Source organism: Lepidochelys kempii, chromosome 3, assembly GCF_965140265.1.
Source record: "Lepidochelys kempii isolate rLepKem1 chromosome 3, rLepKem1.hap2, whole genome shotgun sequence".
NCBI lineage: Eukaryota > Metazoa > Chordata > Testudines > Cheloniidae > Lepidochelys > Lepidochelys kempii.
The window spans coordinates 96,186,764-96,208,240 of record NC_133258.1 but is presented as its reverse complement, the minus strand read 5'-3'; the positions used below and the strand labels follow the sequence as shown (position 1 = coordinate 96,208,240).

At 45.3% G+C, this 21,477-nt stretch overlaps 1 protein-coding gene across 11 annotated transcripts in view; it reads right to left on the bottom strand.

Annotated features, from left to right (window-relative positions):
• Window positions 1-8,804: 8,804 nt before the first annotated feature.
• The window catches only part of NCOA7 (nuclear receptor coactivator 7), a 167,338-nt gene continuing 154,665 nt past the window's right edge, over window positions 8,805-21,477 (bottom strand). For all 11 annotated transcript variants that reach the window (XM_073337224.1, XM_073337228.1, XM_073337223.1 and 8 more), the window contains 5 exons: window positions 19,124-19,249; window positions 18,679-18,831; window positions 17,877-17,972; window positions 17,039-17,112; window positions 8,805-11,185 (listed from right to left, as the gene is read on the bottom strand). In XM_073337224.1, coding sequence (XP_073193325.1) covers window positions 11,050-11,185; window positions 17,039-17,112; window positions 17,877-17,972; window positions 18,679-18,831; window positions 19,124-19,249 — 585 coding nt within the window. In that variant the 3' untranslated portion in view covers window positions 8,805-11,049. The remainder of the gene's footprint in view (window positions 11,186-17,038; window positions 17,113-17,876; window positions 17,973-18,678; window positions 18,832-19,123; window positions 19,250-21,477) is intronic.

Sequence of the window (21,477 nt, the reverse complement as noted above, 5' to 3'; positions counted from 1 at the left end):
TACAAAGTCTTAACAAGGAAGGAATACATTGTACACAGCAGCAGCAAAAAAATAAGCCCAATGATTACAAACACAGAATAACCAAAAAGCTCAACATCTGCAATACAATCATCTAAAAGGGGTACACTTCTTTTACTACAATTGTAACCAGCAAAAGGCAATATAAGTGTCATTCTACTAAGACAGCAAAGGGTGCCATCACTTAAATTTGCAGAAATATAATTAAAGGTGCGTGAACCGCAAGTAAAAAACCATCCTGATGGTAGGATGATATGGCCATAATTATATGAAACATTAACAGCATGGGAACAATTTAAAAGGGGTTGAGAAATTTTTCGACAGCCCAAGGGCACCTTTGTACTAGTGCAGTTAACTACACGCGCACAGGTGACATTGTGAGCCCCGGCCGGGTACGGTGTGTGGAGGGATATAGCCGTGCAAGGCAGAGTATAGTTGGCCGGGCCCCAATTAGCCATGCTAGAGTACTGGGAGGAAAAATTCGCATAAGCAGAGAACAGTGTCTTATTCTCCATCTCCTCAGGGTGATGACATACTGGAATAAGGCATGTACCTAACAAATCTCCGGCTGCTACAGAATTAGATAAACAAAAGTGGGTAACATTTGCTATTGAAGCCAATCTTTCCCATATGTTATATGTCATTCGGGCTCGTAACGGGGGAAGCGCTTCCGAGCCAACCCCTACAGGAAATAGCAGGCACAAAAGGCACACAATCATCACAGAATTAGCAGTGATTTGGGCGAGAATCGCCACAAAGTCTCAGGAGTCTCTGGCTGTTGATCTGCTGCCAGTCTTCGTTGGGCCGCGGCGACCAATGCTTTTACTGCTCCCCATGTCACGGGCTGGCTTGGGATGCTACGCCTCCTCCGTTTCCGTCCCGTCGTTGTCGACTCGGGGGGCAACGCGGTCTCCTCCAAGGTCAGCTGAAACTCTGGTATGGGATTCGACAGTCCCTGGTGCCATGCCATGTTGTTTAAGTGCCGGTCGCACACACCGAGCTGGAACCCACAACGGTCCTGCAGGGAGGGACACAGCAGCATATCCCCGACCCCAAGTGATTAGAGGTACTGAGCCCAGCCACTGTGGATCGGGCAGCTGACGGTAAAAGACACGCGGTCTTTCCAGTACCTCAGATTTGTGAAAATGCCGATCCGCAGGGGTCTGCTGATCTGCATTCAGTGTTAAATTATTTAAAGTAAACAAGAGGATATGCATTTGTTGTTGAATGTCTCCTAAGGTTCGGAGACGCAGCTCCCCTTGTTTTAATTGTTTATCTAGCAAGGTTTTGAGTGTGCGATTGGCACGTTCAACAATGGCTTGGCCCGTGGAATTATAAGGGATTCCGTGTTTAAGACGGACGTCCCAGCGGGCACAAAAGGTGGAGAGGGCTGCAGAGCAGTAGGCTGGGGCATTATCTGTTTTAATTTGGCAGGGGCGACCCATAACAGAAAAGCAGGCCAGCAAATGGTGAATAACTTTGTTAGTGGCTTCCCCACGTTGTGGGGTTGCCCAAAAGAAGCCTGAATAAGTATCAACGGAAACATGTAAAAACGAATAGGGGCGGAATTGTGACACATGAGTAACATCCATTTGCCACAGCTGATTTGCTGCGGTACCTCGGGGGTTAACGGCATAAGAAAAAGTAGGAGCAGCAGCAGCACAGTGGGGGCAGGAACGAACAATGAAACGTGCATGATCAGCAGGAATGTGAAACTGCCGGGCCAAAACAGAGGCAGACTGATGAAAAAAGGCATGGCTTTCAATGGGGTCAGAAAAAAGGGAATTTACCTGACCACGCAACGCGCGATCGGCGCGTGCATTGCCCTCAGTGAGTGGCCCAGGCAGAGTGGTATGACTGCGAATAGGAGCAACAAAGTAAGGGAAATGACAAGTGGCAAAAGGGTGCTGCAAAAACAAAAACAGGCGAAGGAGGTCTGCATCAACCTGAGGGGTAATGAGGGCAAGGGGTAAATGATCAATTACCTGATAAACATAATGGGTATCCACAATTAAATTAAAGGGACAATCAGCAAAAGGTTGAAAGGCCAAAATAACAGCAGCTAATTCTGAGGGCAAAGGGGGATGGTGAAAAAACAATCTTTTAAATCTAACACACAAAGTTGATCGGTTTGAGGAATTAAATTTGGATTTGGTAAGCCAAATTGCAAGGGGCCAATAGGTTGGATGCGTTTATTTATTTCCCTTAAATCATGTAACAGCCGCCAAGCACCCGATTTTTTCTTAATAACAAACACCGGGGTGTTCCAGGGAATAGTGGAGCTCTCCAGTCGCTGTGCTTGCAAATGCTGCTGCACAAGCGAATGAAGTGCTTTTAGCTTTTCTAGAGGGAGGGGCCACTGGTCAATCCACACGGGCTCTAAGGATTGCCACACCAATAGTAATGTGGAGGGCAAGGTGGGTGAGGGAGGGTTTTGGGCCATCAGATATTAATATCGAGGGTGGTGTCTAACTTTGAAAGTAAATCACGGCCCCAAATATTGAGGTGGACAGGGAGTACAAAAGGACGGATTGTAGCAAGGGTACGGCCTCCCGGTTTAGAGACCGTGACCCAAGACAAACTTTGGCGCCCGGGTTTACTACCCCCGATCCCCCACAATTCTCTAGAAGGAACCGTAGGCCAACTAACCGGCCACTCCAGATCACGAATCACCGTAACGTCAGCTCCAGTGTCCACCAGCCCTGTAAAAGGAACATCATTTAAGAGAAGTGTTAACTGAGGTTTCGAGGGGCGGACTGACATTGTCAGAGCAACAAGTGGAGAAGACGCGCTGTGAGACGGCGAGTGAGACAACGTCGATCCAAAGCCGCCTCCGCCCCGAGTTCGATCCTCGGCAGCTGGCACCTGATAGGGGACTAAAATCAATTGTGCAATTGACCGTCCACGCGAGAGCGACTGGGGAAGATGAGTCGACACCTGAACCTTAATAATGCCAGTGTAATCAGCATCAATGACCCCTGGAATGACAAAAAAGCCCTGTTTCCCAGCATGTGAGCGAGGGAGAACAAGACCTACAAAGCCGGCAGGGAGAGGTCCTGTCACCTGTGTAGGTATGGCACAGACCTCCCCTGGCAGCCGAAAGTCAGTGTCCTCCTGCATGATCAAATCAAGCCCTGCACTTCCAGCAGTCGCCGCCCTCATAGAGTCTACGGATTTTAAAGCAGAGGAGCGGTTGTCTGAGTAGGAAACACCCCTGTTTGGCCCTGGGTTCGGGGGGGACCCGTCGCGCGGTTTCCCGACCCGCTACGACACTGATTAGCCCAGTGATAACCTTTCCCACACTTGGGGCACTTCTTTGAGGGTCGGGCTGGTGCCTTAGATGAGCGGCACTCCCGCTGAAAATGACCCTCCTTACCACAGCGGTAACAACGCTTCTCCTCCTTCCCGGTTTTTCTGAGGGCGGCAGCCAGAACTCCAGCCTTGTGGGCTTGTGTGCCAATGTTCTGGCACGCCCGCAGCATGTCTGAGAGCTCTAAAATACCAGAGGCTTGTGCTGCCTGGAGAGCACGGCGGCAATCCTCATTTGCATTTTCAACTGCCAATTTTAACAGGAGCTCGTGAGCTGCCTCAGTGTTATCCACCTGTCGGAGGATAGCCTCATGCAATCTGTTGGTAAAATCCAAAAAGGACTCTGAGGCACCCTGACGGATACTGACAAAGCTTTTGGTAGGCTTGCCTGAATCCGGGACCTTCTTGAAAGCATGCTGGGCACAGGTGGAGAAATAATGGGGAAGACGGCCTGAGGGAGTTGAGACTGCATCTCAATAGTAGCAAACGGGCCCTCCCCTGCCAAATGCTCATAAATGATACCGTGCTCTCTATGTACCTGAGCTTGGTGTTCTGCCATCTGCCGATACTCACTAAGCCAAATAACATACTGACTGGGTGATAACATCATGCGCAGCAGCGTTTTCCAATCCTCAGGGATTAGGGAGTACCCAGTATCTATCCCTTCAATGAGACCACGCACAAAGGTGCTAGTCAGGCCAAATTCATGAATTGCTTTCTTTACCTCTCTAACCACCGAGTATGGCAAAGTGGTCCAGGTGCCCACGGGGTTGCCCTGGTCATCATTCTGCCAGGTCACCGGGCAAACTGAGACCAGATCAGCCAGCTCCTCTGCTGTAAGATCTGATCGAGCTTTCGCTGAGTGAACCATTTGTTGCACCAGCGAAAGCTTCTGAGCAGATGCAGATGACCCTCCGGGGGGCCCCAAGGGGGGAGGGTGATCACACACCGGCTCCGGTGGGGAAGGCCAGGGAGGCGGCGGTAATAGAGGCACTGGGGGCGAAGCAGGGGGAGGGATGGCTGCAGGAGCGGACAGGGGTGGCGGGATCGGCAGCTCCTCTGTTGGTGCTGAAGAGGGCCTTTCCGAGGCGACACGCTGTGTCGCATCGCCAGGAGCGGGGATGGCTGCAGGAGCGGACGGGTGTGGCGAGATCACCAGCCTCGCGAGGGAGGGCCTGTCGGAGGCGACACGCTGTATTGCGTCGCGGCAGAGGTGCCAGGCATGTAAAGCCTGCATGGGCACCCGAGGCTCTTCGTGCAATGTCTGGCCCAATCGCTCCCAGTCCGCTAGCTTAAGGCTTCCGGCTTCAGGGTACCACGGGCACTGGGCACACACCTCCTGTAGCAGGAGAGTAAGTGCTCGAGCCGGGCAGTCATGCTGAGCCTTACGCAGCAAATACTGCAGCTCATTGCGGTGTTGCACTTGCAAAGCAGAGAGGGAGCTTCCCATACTTACCACAATGAAAAATACTCACCGGGATCCACGAAGCGGATGAGTGACGCGTCTGAAACCCTTGCCGGGCGAGGTGAGTGCTGAGGGCCCCACGTTTGGGCGCCAGTTGTGGCGGTTCAATGATCAGACAGAACACAGCTTTATGCAAGCAAACAGGCTGGTCAGCGGAGATGGGCTGTTCTGCCCCCCCGCCTTCCACCTTCTCCTTTTATTATATTTCTCCCCCTAAGCATTACACACTGCTACCCAAAGGAATGTATGACGTTAATTAATATACTTAGTTACCATCCTTTATCTACTACAATCCTGGTTCTCAGGCCTTGAGCCCAGGCTAAGAAAGCCTCCCACAGTTGCTGTCCAAACAATCAGGTTCTCATGGTTCATATCTAGCCCTTGTCCTTGGATAGAGCAATGTGTGCATTGCTTCTACAAAACAGTCAGGGTGTGCCCTGCCTGCTTCCAGGTGGAATAGCTAAACATGAACTCTTCATTCAGGCAGACCAAAGCGTGCAAAGGTTTTTTGCTGTTGTGGAGGCTGTATTATTTCTGGTAGGATAAGCCTCCACCCATTTGGAGAATGCATCTATGATGACGAGGCAATATTTATTACCTCTGCCCATACAGGGTAATGGCCCAATAAAGTCAATTTGTAAATGTGACCATGGACCAACAATCTTTTGGTGTGCCATGGGGCCCTTGATTACTTTGTGGTCTGCGTTATTTTCAGCACACTGCAAGCAAATATGACTGTTTAGACATCTCTAGTTATTCCCAACCACCAGCCCATGCTTAGGATTCTGTTGGTGTTTTTTTCCACTCCAAAAGTGGCCTTGGTTATGTGATAGGTTGATGAGTTCTCTTCTCAAGCATTCAGGCACCACTAATACCGGTGTAACATTGTTAACATCTTCCCTTTGGGCCATGATGATACCATTCTTGTTTTTGAAGAGCTTATACCCTCTATATTCCTCTTTTGACAGAAGGTCCTGGACTTTGTCAGCTTTTTGATGGTCTATGATGTCTACCTGGCTCATGATTTCTGATTCTGCAAGTTGCCCTTTATAGATCTTATCAGACTTGGTCCACAAATATTCTTTTCCCACTAATGCTGCTTGCTTTGTGAGGCTATCAACTTGATTGTTGTGTTTTGCAATTTCGGCCTGATCTTTCCTGCGTGCCTTCACTTTACAGGAAATATGTATTACCTGTCCTGGAGGTGGCAAAATCCCAGATGTGTAAAAGGTATTTTGCATAGGAGACAGGTCTTCCATCCGAGGTCTTCATGGATCTCTGGATCCATACTGGCATCCATTTTGTGAGTGCCTTCACCACCCAGAGTCTGAACATACCAACAAGTTGCTCTTTGGGTCCGCAGCATCTAAGACGGCCAGGATGGCAACAACTTCTGCTGCCTGTGCAAATTGGCTAGGACAGTGCTGTGCACGATGGTCTATGAGCTGAGCTGAAGGGCGGTATAGCCCGCATGCAGCTTGCCATCCTTGTGATAGCAACTCCCATTGACTACCCAGACGTCAAGATGTTTATCTTTGGCTTCCTGGTATGTCATGCCCATTTTAAAGGTGCTCTAAGTTGTCTGATGTTAGAGGGCACTCATGCTCCTCACCTTGTATTAGCAAAGCATATGGTGCAGCTGATAGTTGAGATGTCTTGTCAATTTTGCTGTCCCTGTTGATTAGGCTAAGAGTCCAGAATGCTAACCTAAGTTTGAGACCCTTCCTTCATTTATTCATCCTGAAAGGACATACTTGGTAAGAGTGTGGGCTGTTTTGAGACTGACTGGGGACATTCTGATGATATATTCTCAGTGGCTGCGTGCCCATGTAAGGACCAATACCTCCTTTTCACATGCTGTATACGGTTGTTCTACATTGCTTAGTACTCTTGAGCCATATGCAACTGGTTTAGGACCATTACCAGCATCCTGCGTTAGGACTGCACTTAGATCTTTTCCTGTTGTAGCCAGCTGTAACTGATAGGGAGTATTAGGCATAGGATAAGCAAGAGTCGGAGCCTTCATAAGGGCTTGCTTTAGGCTGACAGAGGCATTTTTCTGTTCTTCTCCCCATATCCAGTATTGTCCCTTCTTCAGCAACTGGTACAGAGGGCGGGCCATCTCTGCATAACCTTCAATGAATTCTCTCGAGAATCCCTGTCAGGTCCAAGAAGGAACATAGAGAAGATTGGTTCTGTGAAGCAGGAAACTTATTTATGAGCTCAATTCTTTGAGTGTCAGGTTTTCTTCCTTCAGCTCCTAACTCTATGCCCAGGTACGTTATTTTTTGGCACACCAGGTGATAAGTGATGGTATGCCAGGTGAGTGAGAGCAGTGCAATTGCACATGGAACAATGGGCACTGATCTGCCACTCTGATGGGCAGCAGCCATGGGACACGCGAACCAACCTTAAATACTCTCCTGTTAAGAGGCAGATTTCGGTCATGCGACCATACCTTTTCCTGCCTTGCGGAGAAAAAGGCGCCAAATCTGGCAACAAGATAGGCACCAAAAATGGAGGGACAACAACCACCCCTTGAATCCAAGATGGATAAGTAGGGAAAAACAACAAAAACAGAAAAATTCCCTACAAAACCACCTTTGTGGCTTTCTACTCCTGGAGCTGATGGATGCTGACATGAAATAGAACAGCTTGTAGAATACAAGCCAATCTCTATGGAGAATCTTACCACCAAAATCAAAAAAGAAAAGTAGTTTTAAATTGAGACACTTTGAAAAAGTTCACCTCTAAAGATTATTCTAAGATGTTTTCTTGCAAGATCCTATCTTGAGAACAGAAAGTGGGAGCTAATTTAAATAATGATTCCAACACAAAGAACTATGGTGTGCAACAGCTAAGTTTGCACAAGTACAAGTACCAACTCAAACGACTTGGAAAATTCACAGTTAAGAGATAGCAAACACTATACAGCAGCCAGCCAACAAAAATGCATGGAAATTAAAATCTTAATAATCCATCACACACTTGTAAGGAAACACCAAAATAAACCTTCAACTGTATTCCTGTAGTGATTAAAGCATATGATTCTGAAATAACTTTTCATCCATAACAGTTTCAAAATCACTAGTGACCATAAAACACTAGACTGTTTTACACTCCTAGTTTACAGTTTTCCTGCAAATTCTGGTCACCATTAAGTTTACACAAAGAGTTACTTAAACTTATGAATAGAAGGTATGCTCATTCTGAGACCTCTGAGTTTCTCCAGTCAGACCAAAAACTTGACATGCCTGATCTTTCTGAAATTAAAAAATAAAATAAAAAAAAATGCCCAAAAGAATCCAAAAAACAAACCAACCAACCAGACACCACAGAAGAGTTTTTCTGGTTTTAATTTCAGGCCTTCTTCATACACTATAAAGTAGCAAAAAAGGCACAAATTCTTTGCAGATTACCTTCATGTTACTAATATAGTCAATTTTAGCTTCATCTTAGTTATTTTTTGTCTGGGAATAAAACTATTATATTTTGCAAGAAGTCTGATGGTAAGCTAAGTATGTGCGCTATCTTTTCGTATCTTGAGATAGGCTGACACTCAGGAATATCATGACCGTTCTCAAAAACATGAAGTACTTGTAACATGGCATGTGGGCACACACAAAAGTAGGACTAAGCACTGCAGAATAAGGCTGATCAGATCCTCAGATTAACTGTTCTATTATTTTCATTATTTTTTTTCCTAGTAAAAGGAGGTGTTTTTTTCTTTTTTGCATAGCTTTTCTTCTTGAAGTCCCTTCATAGTACATTGAATCAACCCAAGTTAGAAAATAACATACCAAAATGGATGTTAACATACCAATAACTTCCACCATCTACTCCTGTATTCTGCCTCTGCTATGATCTGTACCTTTGAAACTCTCTTCTCAAGGAGGATTCAGCTACTATTCTTATCTGAAGTATTTGTGCCTTAAGGAAGGGCTCGTATTATTCCCTCATTTTAGGAGTATTCAATGTTTGTAAATAACTGTAAAAGGGAAAACATCCAAAGTAAGTATCTGAATGCATAAACTCCTTTATTGAAAATATTGCGATAGCATTGCATTACATATGTTCAATATTCATAGTTTAAAGTGTAAAGGGTCACAGAAGTTTTAATGAACAACACTGCTGAATATAGAACACAGCGTTTAGATATGCTCTGACAAGTACAGAGTAATGGAATAAACTGTAGGTAAATAAGAGAGATAGGTATGTAAAATGACAATTTTTTTTTGCTTGTAACTAGTAAGGGGTATGCAACTGGCCAAAATGGCAGACATTATTGGACATTCCTAGCATCTCTCAAAGCACTATGCTATTAGCAGGTTCTGAAATATCTTACAGCTAAATCCATCAGAACTTTTTTTTATGGATAGACCAAGTGGTAGAAAACAGTGTTAATAGCTTATGTGCACTGTGTTACAGACTTCTTGTTTTTACAGCATCAGTTTTTAACTGCATGGAACCTCTGTGTGGACTTTAAGACTGATTGATGCTTGGCATCTAAGTTGTTCCCTTTTATTTCTGGGGGATGGGAGAAGAGGGTGAACAGTAGTAACTAACTGGAGTTGTACTACTGTGGTGGAATATTCCAAGTGTTTACAGTGCATTTTTGAGAATGAGTGCAACACCATTTCTAACCTGACTTCTTTTAAGATGATTAATTGGATTCAGTATGACGTGTTACATTTTGCTTTGAACTCTAAAGGCAGGACAGTATTCCTTTCCTACCAGCAGAGATTATCATTTAAATAATTTTTTTTTTAAACAAAAACACCCACAAAGCCATGTTTTTTGACAAGGTAGAATTGGTCACATACCATAAAGAAAAGTATTTTCTTATTTCCTTCAGTTATCTTTTGTATCTGTTGGTGTTTTCACAGCACTAACTGGATTAGAGTTCAGCTCTGCCTTTCATAAATGAAATGTCCCTCCAGAGAAAAAATTCTGGTCAGCATTTAAATGCCACTTCATTAAACCAAAAAAGAAATAATTAGTTACTTGTAAAAGCATAAGTTAGCATGTTGGTTCAAGCCTTTTTCAGGAAGGAAACCAAATAAGAATGACCAAGAAAAACAGTTTTTACACCAACATAATATGGCCTATATGGGAAAGAACATTCCTTCCAACTTTTCACATTACATTTTTCTCCCTATTAAAAAACAAGATTTTTTTTTTTAAATTTGTAGGTAAGACTAATGAAACAGAGCTAGTTTTCTGTGCCACCACGCAAGTGGCTGAAAAAACCAACCTGTGTTTCTTTTCAGACATTTTCTTAGTCATGAATATAAACATGTTGGGGGAGATCCTGAGCTGGTATAAACTGTCACAGCTCTACTGAAGTCAATGAAGCTACGACAAGTTACGCTACCTAAGAATGTGCCCTGCTGTCCCATATATTGCCAGTAGAACACCCGATCAATAGGAAGATGGCAGCAGAGTCAATAATGAAAGCTGACAGCACCCACCTCTCTCCCACCCTCTGAAAGTAATCCAGAATTATGCACTCAGAGTTTCTGCCAAAAAACAAAACCCCTAAATTAGGGCAACAACAAAACAGAAACAAAAAAGTTTCATTTACAAAATAATATATATATATATATATATAAAACTAACTTTAGAAATCAAATGGATTTGTTGCCAACACATATGAAAAACACCTCAGTAGTATTTTTCTGTCAAATTCTGAGGTTTTAAACATTAAAAGAAAAAAACATACCTACTACATTTTAAACAAATGTACTATACAATGAACAATAAATAAAAAGATTTAAAAAAAACCATGTTCCCTTTAAGTGCTCTGTTCATCTATTTCAGATTATTATTGTTTTCATGGCAAACAGAAAGTATGTTGTAGATTTTCTTTTTGGTTAGCACTTACATGTAATATAAATACACATGGAATGTTCTGTATATATATATATATATTTTTCCCCCCACAGTATTTTTTCCACAGTTACAGAAAATAAAAAACAAAACTGCTTTAAACAAATTCATACACCATGAATGTCTTCATTAGCATCTTGTTTCCTTACTGAAGGAGTGTTGGTGGGAAGAGAGTAAAAACACTCACACACACTGGTCCTCTTATTGTTTTCTACATTTCTGCCTCTTAAAATTGGCTCTCAGAACGTTTTTGTGTAGCCGTGTTCTGCTGGGATATCAGAAAGAAAAAGTGTTACACTGTGAGGCCTGTGCTGGGGCTTTAGCTTTCAGCATCCTCAATGAACCCAGTCCATAAGGCAGTCCTTATTTCACTCAAATGTCCATACTTCCACATCTTGTATTATGAAATCTTCCTTCTTGGATAAGATGTCATTATTGAAGGTGCTGCAGGAGTTGCTTCGCCCATGATACAAATCAGCATCCAGCCATAAACCAAATCGACCACTAAAAAAAGAAGAAGAAAAAAGTTAAAGTTCAAACTTTATCTACAACAGCTAAGCCCACATCCTTGTTAGCTAGAAACAAAACAAACCCCCACAGCTTGGGCAAAAAATGGTTCCTCGCCTTCTTGTAACTGTTGTTCTTCAAGATGTATTGTTCATGTCCATTCCAATCAGGTGTGCGTGCGCTACATGCATGGTTGTCGGAAACTTTTCCCTTAGCAGCTCCCACTGGGTACGCTAGGGAGCCCCCGGGAGTGACGCCTTTATGACCCTGCTGACCCGACCCACCCTTGAGTTCCTTCTTGTCGGATACTCTGACAGATGGTAAGGAGGGTGGGTATTGGAATAGATGTGAACAACACATCTCGAAGAACAACAGTCCCAAGAAGTGCCTTGCATGATGACAGGTTTCAGAGTAGCAGCTGTGTTAGTCTGTATCCGCAAAAAGAAAAGGAGGACTTGTGGCACCTTAGAGACTAACAAATTTATTTGAGCATAAGCTTTCATGAGCTGTAGGTGCCACAAGTACTCCTTTTCTTTTAGTCCCAAGAAGGTGAGTAATCGTTTTTTCTTCCAGTGCTTGTTCATGTTGATTCCAATCAGGTGACTCCCAAGCTCTCCCCTGGAGGTGGGATTGGAGTTAAGGAATCACTGATTGGAGAACCGCCTTCCCGAAAGCTGTGTCCTCTCTAGCATGCTGGGTGATGGCATAGTGGGTGGTAAATGTGTGCACCGAAGACCAGGTTGCTGCTCTGCAGATCTCCTGGATGGGCATCTGAGCCAGGAAAGCAGCAGACGAGGTTGGAGCACACGCCAAGTGGGCTGTAATATCCAGGGCTGGGATCTTGGCGAGGTCGTAGCAGGTATGGATGCAGTCCGTGATCCAGGAAGAAATGCGTTGGGTTCTCAGTGGTACCAGATGACAGAACAAGGAGTAATGATCTCAAGTTGCAGTCGGGGAGGTTTAGGTTGGATATTAGGAAAAACTTTTTCACTAGGAGGGTGGTGAAACACTAGAATGCGTTACCTAGGGAGGTGGTGGAATCTCCTTCCTTAGAAGTTTTTAAGGTCAGGCTTGACAAAGCCCTGGCTGGGATGATTTAGTTGGGATTGGTCCTGCTTTGAGCAGGGGGTTGGACTAGATGACTTCCTGAGGTCCCTTCAAAACCTGATATTCTATGATTCTATGAGACCGGATGCCCCTTCATCTGGTCTGCCACCACTACAAACAGCTGGTTAGACGTCCTGAAAGGCTCTGTGTGCTCAATGTAGAATGCCAGCACCCTCTGGACATCTAGTGAGTGAAGCCTCGGCTTCTGCACATGAGCATGCGGCTTGGGATAGAAGACTGGTAGAAAAATGTCTTGGCCAATGTGGAATTTGGATACCACCTTGGGCAGGAAGGCTGGATGCGGCCTGAGTAGTACTTCGTCCTTATGGAAGTGCGTGTGTGTGTGGGTGTGTTTGATGGTTAGCGCTTTTAACTTGGACACCCTCCTGGCTGATGTGATGGCAACCTGGAATGTCATCTTCCATGAGAGATACAGAAGGGAGTATGTAGCCAGTGGTTCGAATGCCCCCCCACACACACACACATTAGCCTAGAGGGGACCAGAATGAAATCCCAAGCAGGTACTGGCGGTTGGGACTGTGGATATAGCCTTTCCATGCCTTTCAGGAAACGGCCCACCATAGGGCTGGCAAATACCCCAACTCTCCTGGGTGAGACGCCGAGATGGCCGCGAGGTGTACCCTGATGGATGATCCCGCCAAACCTTGCTGCTTCAGATGCAGTAGATACTCCAGCATGAACGGTGTAGATGTCTGAAGTGGAGGTACGCGATGCTGCTCACACCAGCATGAGAACCTTTTCCCCTTAGCTAGGTATGTGGCCCTGGTGGAATGTTTCCTGCTACCAAGCAGCACCTCCCTTACTGATTCCGTGTATTGGAGCTCCTTTGGGTTTAACCATGAAGCTTCCAAGCCATGAGATGGAGGGAATAGAGGTCCGGGTGAAGAACGTGGTCCTGTGTAATCAGATCGGGGTAGAGTGGCAGGGCGATCGGGGTGTCCACTGACAGCTCCAGAAGCGTGGTGTACCAAAGTTGGCGTGGCCATGCTGGGGTCAGCAGAATTACTTCCGCTTTATCCCTGTGGATCTTGAGCAGGACCTTGTGGATAAGCGATATCAGCGGGAAGGCATACATTAGATGGTCTTCCCAGGGTAGCACAAACGAGTCTGAGATAGAGCCTGAACTGTTTTTGGAAAGAGCAAAAGGGACACTTCCTATTGCTCCTGGTGGCAAATAGGTCTACCCGGGGAAGCCCCCACCTTTGGAAGATGGGATGCATGACGTCCAGACGGATGGACCACTCGTGGTTGCGAAACGACCTGCTGAGGTGGTTTGCAAGCTCATTCCGTACTCCAGGGAGATAGGACGCCTCCAGGTGAATGGAGTGGGCTATACAGAAATCCCACAGCTGGAAAGCTTCCTGACAGAGAAGAGAAGAGCAGGATCCGTCCTGCTTATGTAAAACATGGTGGTGGTGTTGTCGGTCATCACCGCCACCCACTGACCCTGAATTCTGGCCTGGAAGGTCTGGCAGGCTAGACACACAGCTCTGAGCTCCTTGATGTTGATGTGGAGTGAGAGCTCGACCTGCGACCACTGATCCTGCATCTGTAGGTCTTCTACAGCTGGGCCCCCCAACCCAGAGCTGACGTGTCCATTACTAGGGTCATGGGGGGTTGAAGGGTGCTGAATGGGAGTCCTTCGTGGACCATGCAAGGGTCTAGCCACCAGCGAAGGGACTCTAGAACTCACTCCAGTACTGTCACTACTGAGTCCAAGCTGTCTCGACCTGGGCAATAAGTTGAGGTGAACCATGCCTACAGTGGCCTGAGCCTCAGTCTGGCATGCCTGACCACACAGGTGCAGTCTGCCACAACCGAGGAGACTCAGGCATCCCCTTGCAGTTGTGGTGGTGTACTGCCTGAGAGTCTGGATAATATCGGTCATTGCTTGAAATCTGGACTCCAGCAGGATTGCTCTGGCCTGTACCGAGTCCAGCACTGCCCCAATTCATTCTATTCTTTGGGTCGGTGAAAGCGTGGACTTGTTCACATTGAGGAGGAGTCCTAGTCTCTCGAAAGGGTCTCTGAGTAACCAAACTTGGGACTCCACTTACTCCCTGGAGCACCCGCCCCCCCTGCAGCAGCCAGTCGTCGAGGTAGGGATACACTTGTACCTGCCTCTTTTGGAGAAAGGCTGCGACCACCGACATGCACTTGGTGAATACTCGGTGGGCCGTCAATAGACCAAATGGGAGCACTGTGAACTGGTAATGTTTGTGGCTGACTACAGATCTCAGGAAAAGTCTGTAGGCTGGATGAATGGCTATGTGAAAGCACACATCTTTCATGTCGAGAGCAGGGTCAAGGCCAGGGTCTACCACAGAGTTTTTATATTGTTCTGCACTGTCTTGATTAGGGGCAGAGCCACCCGTGATGTACCTTTGGGAGCGAGAATGTCCACCATGGCAACCTCGGTCTCAACAACCTCCTCCACTTGCAACTCCATGTTGTGAGAGTGATTCACCTGAGGATGTCTTGGTGCACCCTGTGATCTATTGGAGGTGGCCCTGAAGCGGACGCCCTTGCTACAGCTTCGTCTGGGAAAGAAGATGAGGTGGCTAGTGGAGTTACCGGGTCCTCCTGTCCCTCTAAGTCTCTGACCTACTCTTGGTCAATAGACGATTGTGGCCACCACAGTCTATGCCTGGGGCTGGTCCTGTTGTGGAGACGTCTCGGTCACAACCAGAGGTTGAGGGGACAGTTGGGACAGGGTGGCCTTGGATCCTCGAGGAGCGAGTCTGTCCCCAGGAGAGTGTTGCGGCCGGCATCCTGACGCTACAGACCTTGATCCCCTTGACAAGGTGCCCTGGACTTGATGATACACCCCGGGGATCCAAAAGGGCCATTGCACCAGGGGTTGCCACTGCTGTTGCCAACTCAGTGGGGCCTCCCTTCATCAATTCTGGGATCTATGCCAACTATGCCTTTAATAATGTGAGTCGACATAGGATTCTGAGGTCCGAAGTACTGATGCTCGGTGCCGCAAGGGAGGCGGGGGACCGGTGCCTGGAATCCAATGACAGAGACCAGTACTGCGTGTCAGGTGCCAGAGAAGGCAGTCAAAGGTCCGGTGCCGTATGTCAATGCCAATCGTCTGTTGGCGTGGGGGACCTGCCCCCTACTTCATTCATCTATGAAGATGGCCTTCTTAGTTGCCATCATGTCAGCCCATAGAAGCTCCCTCCTCTCTCCATGGGTACTGCTAGGAAGTCACCTGAAGTGGCGCACCAGTAGGGATGCTACTTGAAGAAGAAGGAAATGTTACTCACCATGTGCAGGAACTGCAGTTCTTTGAGATGTGTGTTCTGTGCGTGCTCTGCTACCTGCCTTCTTCCCCTCTACTTTTATTTTATTTTTGGTTGTTCCCCAGGGGATGACTAGGTAGAGAAGGAACTGAGGGTGGTTTACCTGAGTTCCCTGATTGCCTTGGTGTCTGCCATAAGGAGGCATAGGGAGCACGTGCAGGCTGAGCGGACACTGCTGGCTAGAAATCTCTGATCAAGGACTCAAGATGCGTATGTGCACCTGGAGTAGAACACCTATGTGGGAGCCGATGGTACCAACGATGATGGGCATACACCAGATACTATAGATGTCAGGAGCTGATGCTTGCTTGGTACTGAGGGTACCACATGTACAGGCACCCCTGACTGAGCTTGCGTTGGTAATGATGATGGGGTTAAGGTGCATGATGGCAACAACAACTGAACAGGATGTTTCATTGCTGATGGCAGGGTCGAACTTGATGGTACCGTGTGCTTACCCTCCCCTTACTAGGGGAGGGTACAGGTGCCGTATCAGAGCTGTGTCTACTGTTCTTTGAGCTCTGGGACTTTGCAGGCCCACAGGTACCAGAGGAAGAGTCCTTGGCCTCAACAGTACCCTTGGAGACTGAGGACCTCGATAGGGACCTGGTCTTTTTTGGAGATGGAAGAGTGAGAGTCCGCGCTCTTTCTGGGAGTCTTCCCAGCAGGCTCCTTTTTGAGAGGAGGTAAGCCCCATCTGTCCAGGGATTCTCCTGACTGGCTCAGGGGGTGGTTGCAGGAAGCATTCCATGGCCAACAGTCTGAGATTTATCTCCCTGATCTTCCTAGCTGTGGACTTAAGGGTCAAACAGAAGGAACGCTTCTGGGACATGTGGAACTCCCCCAGGCAACAGACACACTTGAGAGTGCCCACTGCTTACTGGTATAGCCTCCAAGCAACAGAGGCAGCATTTGAAGTCTGGTGAGTCAGGCATGCCCTGCCAGAAGACGACAAGTCTCCCCCGAGGAAAGGGCGGGGGGGGGAACCACCCACAATCATCTCACCAAAACTAACTATGGTAAAACACTAAGTACAACTATCTGTGCAAAACAAAGAGAAGTCCAATTACGCTCTAGGCAGACATGCTAGGTGTTCCGTAAGGCTGAGGCAGAAGAGAAGGAACGGAAGGTGGTTTGCGTGTGCATCCCTATGTAGCCTCAGTGTCTGCCACCAGGAGGCATAGGGTGCATGCGCAGGCCAAATGGACACTGCTGACTAGAAATCTCCGATCATGGGCTTGAGAGGCGCATGTGTGCCCGACGTGGAGCACCCATAGGAACACTATTCAAAGACGGATAAATTAATCTACTGGACTAACCAGTTTTTCCTTCCACACTTACATCTAATAATATCCCTTCTCTCCCAAAATGTAGTCAATTATAGGATTTCAAAACCAAAAAACCACACACTTACCCTCCCCCTCCAAGTTCTAGAGAGCTGGTATCTCCATTGATAAAGTAGGTGTTTTCTCCAGACCACTTAAACACCTAGAAAACAAGACCCAAATTTGATTATCGGAAATATAATAAACTAAAAAAGTAGGCTAGGGAATTATTCTGGGTAATTGTGTGTGTGTGTGTGTGTGTGTAAAAAATAAAAGCAGCATGGTTCATATCTAAAAAAGGCACAACGATAGATTGCTTTAAATTTCACGTGTGTCCAATCAATATGCCTTTGCTTTTCATAGACTTAATATCTTCAATATTTAAAAACAAACAGCCTATTTACATTTTAGGGGTGTCTCACAGTTGCCCATTCTCTAGTTTCTTGTCACTATGGTCTAAGCACTGTGTAAAATCAAACTACTTCTGGAGCTCCCACCTCTCCGGTTTTATGAGTGTTCCATGGTTTATTCATTACATCTTCCCACACAATCAACCTAGAACCTTCTTCTCACCCTCATGGAAGAGTCCAGCTCCTCCAGTCACTTTTGCTGGAAGTACTGCAGTTTGGTAGTACTGAATGAAGAGTTTAGTGATTAGCTGCATTCACAAGCAGTTTGTCACACACCTTCAAACTGATGCTTTCTGAGGAGTCAATTTTTTTCTTCTCTCTCTAACCAAGAGAAGTTGATCCAATAAAAGAGATTACCCCTCCCACCTTGTCTCTCTAATATCCTGGAAACAACATGGCTACCTCAACACTGCAAAAAAGGGTCTCACGATAAACATGCTGTTCAGTAATGTTTTGTCAAGCATGTTTCACAAGTGGAGCTCCCCCTAGCCATGGGTCCCCTTCCCCAACAAATTACCTTGAAGTTTGGACTAAACGTGTAGAGGAAAGTTTCGCCTGTGCCGTAATAGTGGTCACTAAATCTGAAAGGATGTGTTGCATATGCTCCAAATATCTGTCAAAACAAAAATGGTTGGGTTATACTTGAAGACAATTTGCAAAATTCAAAAGGCCTTTCAAATATAGTTTCTGACAAATAACTGCACTGACGTTTTAGGTAATAAAGGCTAATTAGTGAAATTCGGGGGGGAGGGAAGGGAAGCTGATCTGGTGTCTGGGTTGTCCACACCCCTTTATAGTTTTAAAAGCCAGAGGGCTCCAGATATGAGGATTCTAGAAGCTACTGGAGTACTTCACACCAGTCCCAAGGATGCTCTCTGCTATTTTATAACAGACTGATAACTGAAGTCTGCTAGTGACTGGAATGGATGCTTGCGAGAACACAATTACAGTTGCAAAGCATGCTCCATAGAAATTGTGAGTTCTGGACAGATTTTTACCTCTTTTAGTACTAATATTTTCCTGGGTTTGAGTTTAAGGATAAATATGCTAATTTAACAGTCAGTACTAAGCATAGTATAACATACTTCTTGTCTTATTTTGACTCCTACTATTCCATATAATTGAATTTGGCTGAAAACTGCTGCTTTGCTAACAAGCGTATGCAACTCTTAAAATTGTATGGAATACCCATGTGAAGGTTGCACTACAAATGATAAAGATAGTTATGTTTAATCTATTTACAATCATAAGCTCTTTTTTAACTGGGTCATTCCAATCCAGGAGACCCCAAAATAAGTGCACTATTCCGAAGTCCTAACCTGGTTGTCCATATCTTTGACGACAAGGAGGACTGGACTGTCAAGAGACGCTGATTTCCTGTACAGAGTTTTCAGGCTGGTTCCGTGCTCCAACGTGCTATATGCAAGCCGCCATGGATATCCCTGCACTCTTGCTGGCAGACAGCGTGCAAGCTAGGAGTGAAAGAAGAGACTAGTGTAGACATTTAATTATATATGATTTCTCTCTCTTCATCTCAAGTCAACAGCCAGTAGAGCACTGCAAAAAGCTGTGCCTGACACCTAGACACTACAGAGATGGGTATTTACAATGCACCCAAAATAAAGAGCTGAAGCATTGTGGTTAGAAATTTAAATCTCCAATATTGTGCCAATATAATTTCTAATGTAACTGTTCCAGTGTCAGCAGGGAAGAAAATGAGAATGTGGGAAAGGGAGCAAACCAAAACTCCATTACTAATTATACCTGTTCTATGTGCATATTCTCTAGGAGCGCGCTGTGGTGCTTTAGGACAGGTAAAGAATCATCGTCATCTTCCTCATAGTAACTGCAAATGCTCTTTCGACGCTTTGCCTCTTCTACAGTGATAATCTGAGACAAGAGGACACAAGTATTATAAATTTGAGTCAATTTCTGGGTTTTCATTAACCTTAAACTGGGACGAGTGAATTAGACTAATGGAGTTAAGTTAGTACCAGACCCAGATCTTATACACTGTGAAGCAGCCCCAGAAAGCTAGTATATCCTATATATGCAGGACCACGCAGTGTAAGGATATACCCCAGGGACAATGTTACATAGTGAATAAAGAAGTGTTGTTTACCCTGTCCCACAATACAAAAACCAGGGGTCACCTGATTAAATTAAATAGGCAGCAGATTTAATATAAACAAGAGGAAGTACTTTTTCCTCACACCACAATTAATCTGTGGAACTCATTGCCATGCGATCTTGTGATGGTAAAAATTTAACTGAGTTAAAAAATGAACTGGATAAATTCATGGAGGATAGGTCCTCCAATAGAAATTAACCAAGACGGTCAGGGATGCAAACTCATGCTCGGGACAACCCTATACTCTGACTGCCAGAAACTGGGAGTGGAAGACAGGGTGGATCACCCCAAAATTGCCCTGATCTGTACACTCTCCCTGAGGCTCTGGTACGGTCACTGTAAAAAGACAAGATACTGGGTTAGATGGACTATTGGTCTGACCCAGTATGGCAGCTCTTATATGCTTATGTCTATGGGTAGCACAGGAAGCATGGAGAGGTCTTCTTTATGGCCTGACAATCCCTTTTTGCTGTATTAACCCCTTGGGGCCATTAGCTGGTAGAGAAACTAAACTATATTGGGGAAGTAGCCTGGTACATACTTAGTCCAACATCAAAGGAGTGCAAAGGCCACCTCCTCCTGAGAATCACCATGTGTATGTGGGCCATGGGGCTTGGGATATTCTTTCAAATATGAAGGACACAGAAGCTTCTTTGTTTTCCTTCCTGCAGTTAGTCAAGCACAGTGAACTCTTCTCAGATGCTAACGCATAACACTAATATAAATAAGGCTTTAGGTTTCACTTCCCATTATTGCTAACCCTACGGCAGCCCTTTCTTGCCCATTTACAAAGAAATAAACATTTATTTATATAAATTGAAATAAACCACCACACCGAAGAACCAAAAAGAAAGTTACATTTGAGCAAAACCTGGAAGAAAAGCACATGTTCTGAAGGCTGCATCATATAGGTAAGCTCTCAATGAACCTATATGCTCAGTCAAGTATTTAGTTCCAAATTCTTACTAGTGTAAGTTCTTTCTTGTCTTTAAAATAGTCATTTTGGGAAACTGATGCTTATTTCAAGAAATTTTAAGAATGTATTCCAAGGTCAAATGTCTCATGGTACTTAAATAAAAAAAAAAATCAGACATTTTCAGTTGAAAAACTATCGAATAATTCTTTGGAAATGTGGATTGGTCACTGATAGTTTTAAATCTGAGTTTGCTACAACTTTAAAAACAACATTGATCCATATAAAGACTCATTAGTCAGATTTGGATTCAAATGTTCTTCCTTTAGTTAGAAGGAAAATACCATGCCCTTCCTCCCCCAGAACTCCATTAAGGTCATTGCCTGTTCCACTAGACTGACTGCAGAGTCTGCAGAGAGAACTGACTGCAGAGTCTGTGGCTTCAAATTTATCAGTTATCTAAACCATCTTTTCTATACAAACCTATCACCCTACAATTAAACTCTATGATTCTATGGAGCCGCAGGGCTGAAGCCCCAAACCCCAGCGCTCCTCCCAGATCTAAAGCCCTGAGCCCTGGTGCTCCCATAGGGCAGAAGCCCTGAGGGCCCCTCCCCTCCGAAGCCCTGACCTCCCCCTATGCTGCAGCTGCAGCCCCAACCTGCTCATGGCTGAAGTCCGTAACATTTTGTTGAGAGTTACAGAACATTTCAGATATAAGAACAACCTCCATTCCCAAGGTGTTCATAACTCTGAGGTCCTACTGTACAAACTAAAATTTCATACAGACAGACAATTACTTGTTTATACTGCTCTATGTACTATACACTCAAATGCAAGTACAATATTTATATTCCAGTTAGGGCTGTCAAGTGATTAAAAAAAATCATAATTCATCGCACTGTTAAATAGAATACCATTTACTTACATATTTTTGGATGTTTTCTACACTTTCAAATATATTGATTTCAATTACAACATAGAATACAAAGTGTACAGTGCTCACTTTATATTTATTTTTTATTACAAATATTTGCACTGAAAAACAGTATTTTTCAATTCACCTCATACAAG